We start from the raw sequence: 14477 nt of genomic DNA on the forward strand, positions 1-14477 counted from the left end.
GTTGCTTTACGGCACCGTGCCTTTCCCCTTCCCCATGACCGTCTCCCCGGTTTCGGAGCCCGGGAGGAGGGAGGCGGGGCCGCCGCGGCCAATAGGCGCCGAGAGCGCCATGGTGACGGAGGGGGCGGTGGCGCGGGCGCTGCCGTAAAGCGGGCGCCGGGCGGCGGCGCGGGGGAGTTGTCACCGGCGCCGGTGGTGGCAGCGCGTGAGGCCGGCGGGCTGGGCGCTCCCTGCCGCCGAGGGCCGCCATGGCGGGGGCGCTGGGCCGCAAGGCCGTGGACTATGTGCGCAGCAAGGAGTTCAGGGACTACCTGATGAGGTGAGCGCGGGGCGGGTGTCCCCGCTGGCCGCCGCGCCCGCCTCCGCCTCGGGCGGCCGCTCCCCTCGGCCCTCCCTGCCCGGCCGGGTGGCGGGGACCGGTGTCTCCTCCCTGACCCCCCGTCAAGTTCCCCGCAGCTCTGGGGCGACGGTGGTGGCCGGGCGGCGCCGTCTGACCTCTGCCGGGCTGGCCCCTCGCCGGCGGCTGGGAGCGAGGAGCCCCGGAGGGAGCGGGCGTCCGTTGGGCGAGGGCGAAGCCGGGCCGGACGTGCGGAGGGGGTGGTCGCGGCGGGCGGGGAGGCCGCGGGGCCCGCCGTGACGCCGAAGCACCCCCGTCGTCACCTCGGCTTGCGGAGGCTGCCAGGGCTGTCAGTCTCCCGCCCGCCCCACCCCGGGGAGACCGGGCTTGACCTTGAAGCGACGCGGTTTGAAACTGCCGCGACAGCTGCGCTTCTCCGTGACCTTCCTGCTCCCGTCCCTGAAACCCCGCGGCTCCTGCCAGCGCCGGTGCTGCCCCTCGGCAGGCGGGTCACCGCTCGCTGCGGGGGCCGAGGTGGCGGCAGGCGCGGGAGCCGGCGGCACGGACACTGACCGCTGCCTGCAACAAGGGCAGAAGGGGCTTTGCTCGGCTGTGGCGGAAGCGAGCTGGGTAACAGATGCAGTCTTAAGGCCACTTATTCCAATCTCTGAGTATGTGTAAATAGGTACTTTTTTCAGAGGCTGATCAGAGCCCCGCTTTCATGGGGACGTGGCTTAAGTCACCTCCCAGACAGGTCAATACTTTTGTCATGCCTCAGTTTGTGTGCTGTGGTAAGGGGTATGGCTTCTCGAACAGAAATCACAAGACAAGACTGTCTTGAAGATACAATTGCGGCATACTTGCTTAAATCTGGTTGAACTGCTTGCTGTACAGGAACTGTCTCAAGTAGGCAGGCTGAAGTTTCCTTGGCTGACAAGCAGTTTGACAAAACAAATAAAAATGGGCTCTTCTAATAAAGGTGGTTAAGCAACCTTTTACTATAGCTGTTGCTTGCTGTTCTACCTACATCTATTGCAACTGATGTTTGTTGAGCAAGCATGTAGGAGGACATCTGTTTATCTGAGAAACTGGTTAAAGTAGTAGGAGACGGTGTAAGCCTGCATGGAAGCGGGTTTGTAATATAAAGGCTCAGTGAGCAGAAGCGTTTGTCTGGCATTTGCAAAATCAAAAAGTCGTGGGGCAAAAAGATGAGTAAAATATGACAAGGGGGAGAACATCCTTGAAGCAAAACAAAGAAAGGTCAGAGCAGGCTTCTCCAAGGTGTTGCATAAGCTTGGTAATGCGTTTTAATATTAACTTTTAGTTAATCATACCAGATTTTGTGTGAAGCATGTAAATGGCCAGTAAAATAGCAGTCTGCTGCTTAGTTAGAAGAAACAAACAAAAGTCTGTAAGAGATGACAGCTGCTTCCTATCACCACCACAGTTACTTGCTGGAAGTATCGTTTTCCTTACCAAAAACTGAGAAGGTAGCTGAAATAAGCCTTGTCAGCTGTGTCACATCCTAATTCTAGTCTTGAAATAAGCTAAGTAAGACTGTATTGCAAAAAAGAGCAGTCCACAGAATTCTGCCTTTGTGGGATGGGTTCTGCCTTGTTACATACAAAGACGCCTGCTTAATTTGTACTTCTGTTACTGGGCGTGTCATGAAGGGCTCAAGTCAGTTGCTCCATCCAGGGTGGTCTCTCAGCATTGTTTCTTGCTTACTAGGAGATGAGTGTCTAAGTCTTTGGCTTTATGTTGAGTTAAAAATTTAGATAAGTCAACAAAAGACTGTAGTCTGTCTTCTTCATAGGAGAAATGGAGTGTGTCTGCTTTAGAGCCGTATCTCTTTACATTCCTTCCTGAAGGCTCTTGCTTCCCTAGACTGCAGGACTCTATCCTGAAGAAAATTCCCTTCTTGTCTTGCTTGTAGAGCAAGAATTTCCTCAGAGCTCTGAGACTATTGTGTCTGTTCTAGAAATCAGCATCTCATCACTGCAGTGAAGCAAGGCTTTATAAATGGGAAACTCATTTGTGGAAAATGATGAATTGAGATATTGTTTGCAATACCAGTGTTGTGCTTTAAATTGCTTGACTCTAAATAGAGTAACTGAAGTTACCCAAAGCAGTGGAATTGAGTGTTCCATTATTATGGCTGGGGGCAATCAAAACTTGCAGACATCTATAGGAATAAATAGCTTCAGTTTCAGCTTTGTAACTTGAAAATATGAAAGCAAGTATAATGAATGCATGCTGCTTTTCTCAGGTGGATATATCTGGCATTAGAATTGCATTACATCATGGGTTAGCATTTGGATCTTGAACAAAGAAACAAGATAAATTGCTTTTAAAACTGTCAGTAATAATTAAATGTTCTGCCAGTTTCACATCTGGCTTCTCTCATGTGGTGATTAATAGGGATCTAAATAACTGTAAATCATGTAAGTATAGAATCACCTTAACTGTCTCGTAATGTTTTAAAGCAAGCATAGTAAGAATGTAAGTTGCAGGTAGACTTTTCCTGCTTCTTGTGAAATGCAGCAGTAATGTTAATTTAAAACTAGCTGATTAGCATATGAAAGCTTGGTAGCTCTACATATTGTGAACTTTAAGTTGCCTTTTTTTCTGTGGATCCTAAAAATGTCAACTGTTGCTAACATTATCTGAGCCACTAACAGTAGGCAACTGAGTCCTCTTACTTTGTATCTGAACAATTTAAAACTGTGTCTCTGAAAAACATCCAGTAAAACAGCTTTCCTCCTCTTTTAAGAGAGAAGACCTATAGGCCACTGTAGACAAGCTCTGGCATCTTCTCATGGTAGAAACCTAAATTACTTTAGTCACATAACAAATCCCAAGGAGTCCCAAAATCTTCTGGTAATAGAAAAATAAGCACGGAGACTGACATCTTTTGGGACGCTTCTGAAATGTCTCTTCCTAATGACTTGGCAGTAATGCAAATGTAGTGACTCTGTTAATGTAGATGGCTTTGAAATAGATAGTTCATTCCTTGTAAAGCTTGAGAACTTATATTGATGTAAGCTGTCTAGGACCTTTCTTTTAATTGAAACGAACTTTGGAAGAGGGAGCGTCAGTAGTGTAACTAGAATTAGCTGATCTTCTGTTCTCCTCATCAGTAAATCTTTAAACTTGAGGACATAAGCACTTAAAAAATGTCCTCTACTGGTCTGTGCTAGAAATTGAAGGACACAGTGCCTGCTGCCATTGTCTTTTATGCTCTGAGAACTGAACAATCTAACTCCTGCAGAAGGGTAATACTCTTTCCACTTAGGGGATAGCAGTATGGGAGAAATGGTGATTTCATCTGTATTTACAATATAGGTATCTAGTCTATTAGTATCTTTATTGCCAGTATGAGAAAAAGACACATGAAAACTTTGGAAAAATAAATCTTCTCCAATATAGTCTTTCTGGAATCACAGAATGTTAGGGGTTGGAAGGGACCTCAAAAGATCTAGTCCAACCCCCCTGCCAGAGCAGGACCACCTACAGCAGGTCACACAGGAATGTGTCCAGGTGAGTTTCGAATGTCTGCAGAGAAGGAGACTCCACAGCCTCTCTGGGCAGCCTGTTCCAGTGCTCTGTCACACTCACAGTGAAAAAAGTTCTTCCTTATGTTAATGTGGAACCTCCTATGCTCCAGCTTGCACCCATTGCCCCTTGTCCTGTCATTGGACATGACCGAGAAGAGCCCGGCTCCATCCTCCTGACATTTGCCTTTTATGTATTCATAAACATTGATGAGGTCACTCCTCAGTCTCCTCTTCTCCAAGCTAAAGAGACCCAACTCCCTCAACCTTTCATCAGAAGGGAGATGTTCCACTCCCTTAACCGCCTTTGTAGCTCTGCGCTGGACTCTTTCAAGCAGTTCCCTGTCCTTGAACTGAGGGGCCCAGAACTGGACACAATATTCCAGAGGTTGTCCCACCAGGGCAGAGTAGAGGGGGAGAACCTCTCTTGACCTACTGACCAATGAGTTGTAGTAGCAGTATATGATATTGATCATCTGTTGGATCCTCTTGTAATGTCTAGACACTTACACAGAAAGCACAGACAGAAACTGATGAGTGAGTGAATCCAATAACTGTTGTCCATGGTTCTGGAAACTTTAGAACAAAGTGTTTGCTTTGTCAAGGGATTGAATGTAGTTCTTGGAAACTACTAATTTGGAACGGTGTCACTTCAGGAATAGACACATGCCCTTGCTGTGGTGTCCTCGCTTATTAGATAGCACATTTGTTTGCAGCTGTGTTGGCTGCAGAGCTTTGGGGCTGGATGCCTGCTTCTGGAAAAGTCTATATGACTTGAATCTGCCCTCTTCTAGGAGCCTAATAACTGTTCCAGTCTCACATGGGTGTGAGGACAGCCTTCCAAGACCTTTTCCAGAGCTGCCTGCTTTGTTAAAATAGCAGCAGTTTGATTCTATTTTAGGCTTTCACTTGCATGAAAACAACTTGCACTTTAAAAGTGGAGGTTGACTTGTATTGGCACAAAAACTGTGCCAAGAGGCACATCTGAACTTCAGTTCAGGTTTTATGAAAAAAGCAAACTGTGCACTTGTCATGTGAACTTCAGTTAATTATTGCTGCAGTTCAGTTAATGAGAAATCAAAAACCAAGTGGTTAGACTAGTCAAGGATGCCCAACCAAGCATATTCCAGCTCTGGAGTCCTCAGTACAGGAAAGACATGGACCTGTTGGAGTGGGTCCGGAGGAGGGCCACAAAAATTCAGAGGGATGAAGCACCTCCCCTGTGAGGACAGGCTGAGAGAGTTGGGGCTGTTCAGCCTGGAGAAGAGAAGGCGCTGGGGAGACCTGATTGTGGCCTTTCAGTACTTAAAGGGGGCCTACAGGAAAGGTGGGGAAAGACTTTTTGGCTAGACCTGTTGTGATAGGACATGGGGCAATGGTTTTAAACTGAAAGAGGGTAGATTTAGACTAGATAGAAGGAAGAAGTTTTTTTACAGTGAGGGTGGTGAAACACTGGCACAGGCTGCCCAGGGAGATGGTAGAAGCCCCAACCCTGGAAACATTCAAGGTCAGGTTGGACGGGGCTCTGATCAACCTCATGTAGCTGAAGGTGTCCCTGCAGGGGGGTTGGGCTAGATGAGCTTTAAAGGTCCCTTCCAACCCAGACTATTCTATGATCTTGAACAGCCTGTGGTTTGCAACAAAGACTCACTGAAATGTGTATCCAGTGTGATTTCCTAAGTAGACCTGACTCTTACCGTAGCAATCTGTAAAACAGTGCTCTAAGAAGATGGAAATCAGCATGAGAGAAAAGACTGTTATGAAATGTTCTTCAGCTCAGGTCAGCAGTAGCTGGTTTCTTGTGAGTTGTAATTCAGAACTGAGCCCTATCACTATCCTTGTTAGAAAGAGAATGTTTAAAACTTCGGAAGCATTTTAAAAGGTATAGTAGCAAGCAGTCTTAAAGATATGCTGTAGTCTAGCTTTCACACAGGTTACTAAGTTATTATATAAATATTTTGCTACCTATATGATCACATAAATGACCCCATACATGACTGGAGTGTAATTGCATGTTAGGTTACTGAAAAAGTGTTGTAGCTCATGTTTGGTGCAGCCATGGTTGGCCTGAGCTTAGTGACAGTAAGATCTGTGGCAGTGTTTGGTTTGACCTACTTGTGTGAGTATACAAAGAATTCCAGGTGACTTGTTCAGAACTTCCACAGAGGAACTGTAGCTGTTTAGCTTTGTCATGACAAACCTTGATGGCTTTTGGCATCCTTTTAAACTAGTTGGGGTGGGATGCTTTGAAGTCTACAGGGAACGAATGTCTTCCACAGACCATAATTGGATTTTTATCTTGCTAGGAAAGAAATACTTGAGCAGCAGGCACTTGTCACAATGGCAGCTTTTGAAGTAAATAGGATTTTAAGTGCTGTTATATCAATCAAGGTTAATGTCGTGGCAGTTTCCTGACTTCTGCCTATCTTCTGTTTGTAGTACGCTTCTTTCTGTGTTGATTATGAAAGAAACTAACTTTTTTTTTCTCTTCTTCCATGTGTTTTTTGAATGGAAAACAACGATGGCGCTCTCGAACAGTACGGTAAGAAAAGGGAAGGGACTTCTGGCTTCACGTTCTCCCTAGCTTCAGTAATTTGCAGTCTTTTTGTACCAGCACTGTTATGTCCTTGCCTGCATCTGAAAAGCAACTGTGAGCCTCCAGGAGTGATGCACTAGTAATATTTATTCACAAGTCCGAAGTTAAGGTGACCAAACATTAGCTCCTTCAGAATGTCTCCTAAAGTAATCACTACAAAATTAAAGGGGCTGCATTTTTTTTTCCATACTCTTTGCTAAGGAGATCAGATCAATCTGGAGCCACTCTTCTGCATAGCAACAATACTGGTACATAACTGGACTATCTGACTTCTTTTTAACAAGCTTTACTTCAGCCGATAAATGGTACAATGTAACTCTCACTACAGATTTTTCTTTCCTTCAGCCTTTCAGTTTGCTTCTGAAATTGGGAGTGGCTATTTTATGCCTGTTATACTGTGAATCATAATGTTTATGGAAGACTTGCTCTTCTACATAGACCAAAGGCAGACTATATAGATGTAGTTTAATTCTTGTGTGTGGAAAGTTCAGAGGGCTGCCTGCCTGGAAGTGCTTAAAACTGGATAACCATCTCGGGTAAGAAGGTTCCAAATCTAGCTCCCTGGTCAGCAGAGGAAAGTTACTGCTGCAGTGCTGCTGGGATGTGAACTGATGATTCTTTCGCTTGTGCAGCCGAAGCTTGAAGTGGTCCATAGTCTATAGTGTATTATTTGTTTACATTCTAATGGCAGCTGAATTAAGTAAAAATGCTAAGTTGACTTGATTTACCTTTTAAGTAGTCATGATGTTGTCACTAAGACTCTCAAAGCTGTAATTGTTTTATAGATTCAAAGAATCGAGGTTAGAGCCTTGAAGACTTATTTTTTTGAAACTACAGTTGTTCAAATGAGACTCCTGAAATGACTGTAAAAACCTCACCAAGTACATGTACTGCCTCACCAAGTTACCTTTTGCAGTCTGCTTTAGTGTGATTATGCTAACACAAGTTGTCTTGCTGCCTTACTGTGCAAATACTCATGGTTATTTGACTAGATGTTGACTTCTGGTCCTCTTATTGTCACTTAAACTATTTAAATAGCTACATTAAATCCTCTAAAACAACATCTCGTGTGCTGCTGACTTTGTGAATGTTCTTGTTCTGTTGCAATGTATCTTGTGCATAAGTGGTGTTATAGGTACATATCTGCACACTATCTAACCATTGCTGTACAGTGTAAATATTGCGTAGCCATGCAACTCTTCTCAGTTATGCTGTGTTGTCTCTGATATGCTTGAGAGGCTTTAATAATTACAGATGTCAATTTTCCTATCAGTAGGAATATAGAAATTTATTGCCATCTTCAAAACACTCTTATAAGTCTGAGTTCGGACCAATGCACATTCTGTAGACACTTGCAGAAATACTACATTGTTTTGCATATTGCACTAAGGTTAAACTATCAACAGTGTGTACGACTTAGCTAAAAAAAAAAGTATAGAAAAAAGTGAGTTTAAGCTTCTTGTATTGGAACCCAAATCTGCAGGAAGCAAGTGTGGCTTTTAATCTTACTGTAGTGTTCCAAGCTAGTATCCAGACTGGTAAAAGAGTATCTTAGAATAAAAATTGCAACAAATGTAAATATCCCCTGCCAGTTTCAAATCATTGGAATTTTTGCGGTGTTGTAGTTGGGGGAAGTGTCAAAAGGATGCATATAGTTGGTATCTGCAAAGCTTTTTCTCGCAAGGTGCATCTCTTTTGCCATATCTGGCCAAGTTACCTTTGAGCATCCTTGGCTTCCCATTAGGAGAAACTGATGCAAGTACTGCGTGCTGTTTCCGTGGAAAGAGTTCTACTGATGCCTTGTTACTTGTAACTAGTAGAAATGTTATTTGCAACACTATTTTTCTCAGTTTGGAGCCTTTTAGACAATACCCCTCAAATTGAGTTCACATTGTTTTTTCTGACTTGATTCTTTCTACTTCTTGTCTCTGTTTTCTATCTGGTACACACCAGTACCTAACTGCTCTACTCTTACATCTGTCTAATCACTGAGCTTTAGGCAATCACTAATCTGTTTCAGCAAGTGCAGATGAAGCTCTAGGTAAGTTTGGTTTGGTTGTATAGCCCTCCTCTTTCAGAGAGATAGTGTAAGCACTTGGAAGAAGATGCTTGCCAAGCGTTTCTCGATCCTCAGCATAACATGAAAACAGTTCTTCAACAGTTCCTGGTGTTCTCATTACATTTTTGAAGAGCCTTATTTGAAAGAGATGCATGCTAATTCTCTGCACAGAAGTGAGCTGTAAATCTGAGGTTATTACATGTCTATACCAATCAGATTGCTTAATGATGGCTGAGGTGTAATTGCACAAAACTGCGTTTCAGTGGCCTACAGTAGTTGCTCTTCAGTCTGCAAGAAGATTCAGAGTGGGCTCCTCCTCCTTCCCTCCTGAAAACTAGATCCTGCGAAAAGTGTGTAGTTAATCTCCCTTACATCAAAAGTAGTCCCTGTCTTAACTTGGAATTTTGCCCTTAACCCTGTCCTCTGAAGCTTTGTGTGGCTAAGGAAAACTATAAGAATACTGCAGGAGGTCTCTGTTTCTGTGTAACTTTATTTTCCCTTCTTTACAGCACTTTTGGGGGCCAGTTGCCAACTGGGGACTTCCTATTGCTGCTATTAATGACATGAAGAAATCTCCAGAAATCATCAGTGGCCGAATGACATTTGGTAAGACCCGAGACAACTTCGTGTCAGTAAACTGACTACAGATTCTGTCCTTCAAGCAGTTATGTATTACTAGTTGCTTGCAAGCTTGTGATCAAAGCAGATACAGATATCAAATATCTTGTTATATAACGACGACTTCAGAGGCCACTTAAAAATTGAGGTACTAAGAAGTTGCAGAGCTCTTCTATAGAGGGCTTTCCAGTAATTTGGGGGGAGGGAGGCAGGTCTTGAGTCTTAGCAGTTTTGATCACCAGACTCCCAAAGTATAATTCTTTTGGTGTCTTATGCTACTGCATGCACTGGTTCAGAATGCCTCTCTTTACCCAACTTTATTCTTTGTATCAAGAACAATGATGCCTTGTGGTTAGTGCGAGACTTAAATACCAACACTGACAAAGTGAAGAAATGGTAATGCTTGGTCTGCAGGGTGCAAAAAGCAGCCGAGGGAGGTTAACTCCTTGCAGAGCAGTTGCCTGTGAGAGGATAGTGTGACTGTTAATGGAAAAGCATGAGAACTTATTTTTAAATGCATAAGCAATATTTTTCCACCTTTTCTGGAACATGTATAGTTTTTGTTTAGATGTCTGTTATTGTTCAAATACTTCTCTAGGATCATGAATCTGATAGCTTTAGTTTATTTGCTTTATTTTTACATTGTGTTTTGGTGGTAGCTACCAGCTTAGCAACATTGAGACACTTCTTAAAATTTTTACAAGTTTATATAGGGTGGTGTGTGTGCAAATATTTTTCCCATCCTCTGTGTTCTGTACTTAAAAAAAAAAGCTGTTTTCCATGAACAATTCATTTCCTGATTATTTTTTTCTTTAAGCCTGTCAGAACTTTGCAAAGCTAGTGACTTCTTGGATTGTAATTTCCTGTACTTAAATGCAGTTATGATAGTAGAGTAGATTAAAATTGTTTCTCATCTTCCTGGAAAGCATGTAACAAAGCTTTGTGCTTCTGAATGTTCCTGATTTCCTGGGGATGGAAACCTCCTTCTCTTAAAGTCCATTTTAGAATGTTCCCAGCAAGAATTGTATTGAATTAGTATTTTTAAAAATACTGTTGTAGAAATTGTTGGAGTAATTGTATAGGACAGGCCACGTCTCGTTGGTATTAACTTTTATTCTCTGGCTGAGATAGTTTAGGTAATAACAAAAAAGGCTTTAGTTGCGTGACAGGAAAGTGTATGAGGAAAATGAGCTTTTGTGGGAAGCTGCAGCCCCGTATGTAGATTTTTTACGTGTAGCAAAGTGAGCACCATTGTGCGTTTTCCTGCATTGGATCCTCAAAGTGGACAAGTTTGTAGGGCTGTTGGAGAGCTCAAAAGCAGTGAGAAGCATTCTACTTGTCATTACATTCCACTAGTATGAAAGTTGTGCCTCAACAAAATGCAGATATTAAAAATAATCTACTAACAATATCTATTGTGTTCTGCAGCACTGTGTTGTTACTCCTTGACTTTCATGAGATTTGCCTACAAAGTGCAGCCAAGGAACTGGCTTCTTTTTGCATGCCACTTGACTAATGAAGTTGCACAACTTATCCAAGGAGGACGACTGATCAAACACAGGCAAGTCACCCTTTAAAAAGGGGAAGTCAAACTGATGGCTCTTGGAATGCTCTGTTAACTGTGGTGCAAACCCCTGCATGGTTTCTGAACTTGTTTAACTTCATTACATTTTGCAAACTGATTAACAAGGTGGTTGTCAGTAGGCTGAACTATGACTTGTTGCCTTGCACCTCCTTTGAAGCTTCTGAGGGGTGCACACAGAAAAGGATGAAAACCCTTATGGTCATGGATGTAGACAGGGCTTTCAGCAGCTGCTGGCTATTTTGGGGATTGTTTCATGTATTGTGTTGATTAGTCCACATGTGTCTGTCTCAATAACTAATTCCTGAGAGGGAAGCATCCATAAAACTGTGAAGGGGTTGTGTGAAAGAGAAATCAAGCAAAACCTCTCTAAGCTGACTGTTTTGTAAATGAGGTAGGTGCAACTGAGTGTGACTGGGGGACAAACTGCAAGCAGTCTGACCCCCTCGTTGTGTAGCAAGTAGTACAGATGCTGCCCCCAGCAATCCTGATGGGTCAGGATTATAGCTTTTCTCTCTTCTGCTCCAAGAAATCTGCGTGGAGCAATGGGAGGATGAAGCCTCCTGAACTATCAATTAAAAAATGTGACTGAGCAAAACTGCAAGCAGACCTGCCTTTGCATAAATAACTGGCCAAATGTACTTCATACCTAAAGTTCTACTGTAAGTCCAGATTTCTTTATAGCAATTGCAGTTTAATAGTCACTCTTACAAAAGCTGTTCTTCTCTTGACAGGCTGGAGAAAAAAAACTAAAACTAAATACCTAACTTGAAATAAGCCAGGGAATGTGTTCATCCTGAATTACAACCAAGGAAGACTTGCCATCTACAGTTGCTGTGACAATTTCAACGGGGTTAAAACAGAAACACTGATTATGAATATGACCCCATCAAGAATCCTTCTACTACTGGTTTTTATCTTGCCTTTTAAACAGTACTATTCAGCGATGTAAACCATTGCATTTAAAGTCTTGCTGCCATACAGGTCCTCAATAACTACCCTTTTAATAAAGAGTTAGTCATCCAAATAACAAGCAATATTTGAAAACCAACTTTTTTTATCTAACAGTCTACAAAAGTGGCCCATGATGGTTTGACAAAACTTCTTTTCTAATCAACATGAACAGAGGTCAGTAAACAGAACTGTAGGTGGTATCATTGTTCTATGTGTTAACATATTCTTAAAAGCCATTTAACTTGGGTGCATTCATTCCTATTATTTTTGTCTTTCTTTTTTTAACTTAAGCAGTGGCTTGCTAATCTACAAGAACAAATGTGTAGATAGGCAGCCTGGAAGTGACCAGCTCTCCCTCTTCCCTTACTGCATGCCTTGTCTCAGTAAAGAGCCTTTATTAACATACATTCTTAAGGCGCACATTATTTAAGACTCAGAAAAGCAAAAAGCATAGCACTGAATGAAGGAAGGCAATGAAGTCTGATATTGTTCTTTAAGAAGTTCTAAATGGATTTTATTTTTTTCCCCTACTGTTTGAGTTGTTCTAGGTGTATGGAATCCTTATACAGGCAAAAACTTAACTTGTTTGGAGTCTAATACCTGAAGGACACAAAGTGCCTTTCAGTAGTTTTTGACTTCATTGGGAGTGTGGTTTTCCTGCATCACCTGCCTGAAAGTTACATTGCTGTAAAGATATAGATGATAAAGAGTGTATGTGATGGATTTTGTTTCAGTGCGGTGTTTTTGAACAATAAACATGTTCCAAATGGCAATAAATCCTTTCACCATTTTGAAAAGTTTTGTTTATCATACTGTAATACCAGATCCTGAAGTGAAATTTTAGTGTGTAGTGTCATTTTATTACTGTAACAGCATGAAGCAAAAACAGTCTGGAAAAGTAAATGGTATTATCCTTTGTATGTACTGAGTTCAGGCAAGTGTTGTCTGGATCCTAATACCTAGTACTTCTTTCCCCCCCTCCCCCCTGAGGAAAATGTGTATGAGACTGAGTATTCCTGCTGTGATAGGCAGGGTTGAATTCAGGGCTCTCCCTTTGCAGCTGAGTAAATATTACATATTGTCTTCTAGGAATTCTAAGATGGTAAATTAAGACTTGCTCTAATCCTAGGCTCATACTGTGTTCGCAATTGCATGGTGGCTCTATTTTGTAACAGTCATACAAGAAAGAGGCTTACAGGGCATGCCCTGCTGGATGGGTAAAACTAGTACTGACTGCCACTCGTTGCTTTAGAAAAATTAGTGCATAAAGCTGCCCCTGCAGTACTGCTGCCTTGTCACAAAAGTAGTCCTCTTCTGGAACAGAAGAAGCATTAGACTTTTGTATAGATGAGTAGTTAGATACAAACAGATAAGGATAATAGATTACCTTAGCACCTCACAGTTTGTTATCTTATTTCTGGGGAGAAAGTAACTTGTAGGTTAGTTTGTACTTCATAGGTATGAAATGTAGTGTTTTGGGCTGCTTGTGGGTAAAGCTTGCAATACATGGAAGCAGCCTCACCTGCTGCTTTGATTACTATTCATGAACTGCCAATTGTCTTAACTTCCCTACCTAGGGTATAGCATTTACAAGAGTTTATCTTCTGATTTTCCTGGTAGCTGCCTGCACTGTATTTTCTCATGTATTTCCTTCTACCTTTATCTTTCCTTTCTTCCCCCTCTATCCATTCACTGTAACAAGGCTCAAGTTCTTTCATACTGGAGTAGTGCAAGAGTGAATTGCAGGGGGAAAGTGGGCTCTAACTTGCTCTGCTTAGGTTTTAAACTGGTGATGCTTCCTGCAGTCCTTACAAGCTTCTACAAAAAAGGGGAGGAGTGGAGCAAAGCGTCTTTCATGGGACCTAAAGGGACAGAGCCCAGTCTGGGATCCAGAACTCGGGCCTGGGGCGGATGTTCCATAGCCTGTAAGTCTGCCTAGTGACAAAAAAGTTTACATGGGCAGAATACCACCAAGTGGCTTGTGACCTGTGTCCTTCAGAGCATTATTTATCAAACCATTTACCTACCATTTCTTTGCTTAAATAGTGGTGCTGGGGGAGGGGGCAGAAGGGAGAACCTTAAGGAGGAGAAATGAGGAATTATTGCAATAAATAATTGTATGGTTAATCTGCACCTTCTTCCTCTGGCACAAAATACTGAGACACTGGATTACTGGGGTAATCCAAAACAGAACATTTTAAAGACCCTTTGGAGATTTTCATATTCTTGAGTCTGAATACCTTACTGGAGATAATGGCTTCCTTTTTTCTTGTTCTCCTTCCCCCCCATAGCATTGGATAAAAGAATGGGGCTGTGTCAGCTTCACTGATTAATAATAATCTAAAATTAGATTTATAAGATTATAGGGTTTATCTCTACATGCTGTTATTCAGGAATACCTACTTGGTTTTCATTTCACAGCTTGCTTTAACCCTAATAACTTTTCAACTGTAGGATGTGTCCTGCCACTAGACACCTGTGCTGCTTTGATCCCATGCGCTGTCCTGTGCATCATGCTTCTATTCCACCACAGTAAGACTGGGAAACACGTGGCCTTTCTTGTCTTGCTGCAGTGGCTGCTGCTGCTGCAGCTCAGCTGCTGTTTTTCCTGTTTTCAGACAAAAGAATTTCTCACCTTTCTGAGCAAGTGCTGCCAGACTGCTGCCAAGGAATGCGACCTTTAAGAATTCAAGTGGGAGACAGTACCAGCTGAGCTCTCAGTCTGTTGTTCTCCCTTTCTCCCCGGTTTGAGCTTGAGATCTCTTGACCGACTTCTT

The 14477-nt window shown here is 42.7% G+C and overlaps 1 protein-coding gene across 1 annotated transcript; it reads left to right on the top strand.

The window, feature by feature from the left end:
- The first annotated feature begins 248 nt into the window (after positions 1 to 248).
- MPC1 (mitochondrial pyruvate carrier 1) lies at positions 249 to 12497 on the top strand. The gene is made up of 5 exons (XM_086461056.1): positions 249 to 319; positions 6430 to 6433; positions 9056 to 9152; positions 10593 to 10725; positions 11481 to 12497. The coding sequence occupies exons 1-5, from the start codon at positions 249 to 251 to the stop codon at positions 11497 to 11499; spliced, it is 324 nt and encodes a 107-aa protein (XP_086317182.1). The 3' UTR covers positions 11500 to 12497.
- The last annotated feature ends 1980 nt before the right edge of the window (positions 12498 to 14477 follow it).

Source organism: Leptosomus discolor, chromosome 2, assembly GCF_034619465.1.
Source record: "Leptosomus discolor isolate bLepDis1 chromosome 2, bLepDis1.hap2, whole genome shotgun sequence".
In the NCBI taxonomy this organism is placed as follows: domain Eukaryota; kingdom Metazoa; phylum Chordata; class Aves; order Leptosomiformes; family Leptosomidae; genus Leptosomus; species Leptosomus discolor.

Bases quoted from the DNA above. Each gene is read 5' to 3' on its own strand.
- MPC1 (XM_086461056.1), top strand. From the start codon at position 249: ATGGCGGGGGCGCTGGGCCGCAAGGCCGTGGACTATGTGCGCAGCAAG. The intron at 9,153-10,592 runs GTAAGACCCGAG...TGTGTTCTGCAG, and splicing joins CAGTGGCCGAATGACATTTG to CACTGTGTTGTTACTCCTTG.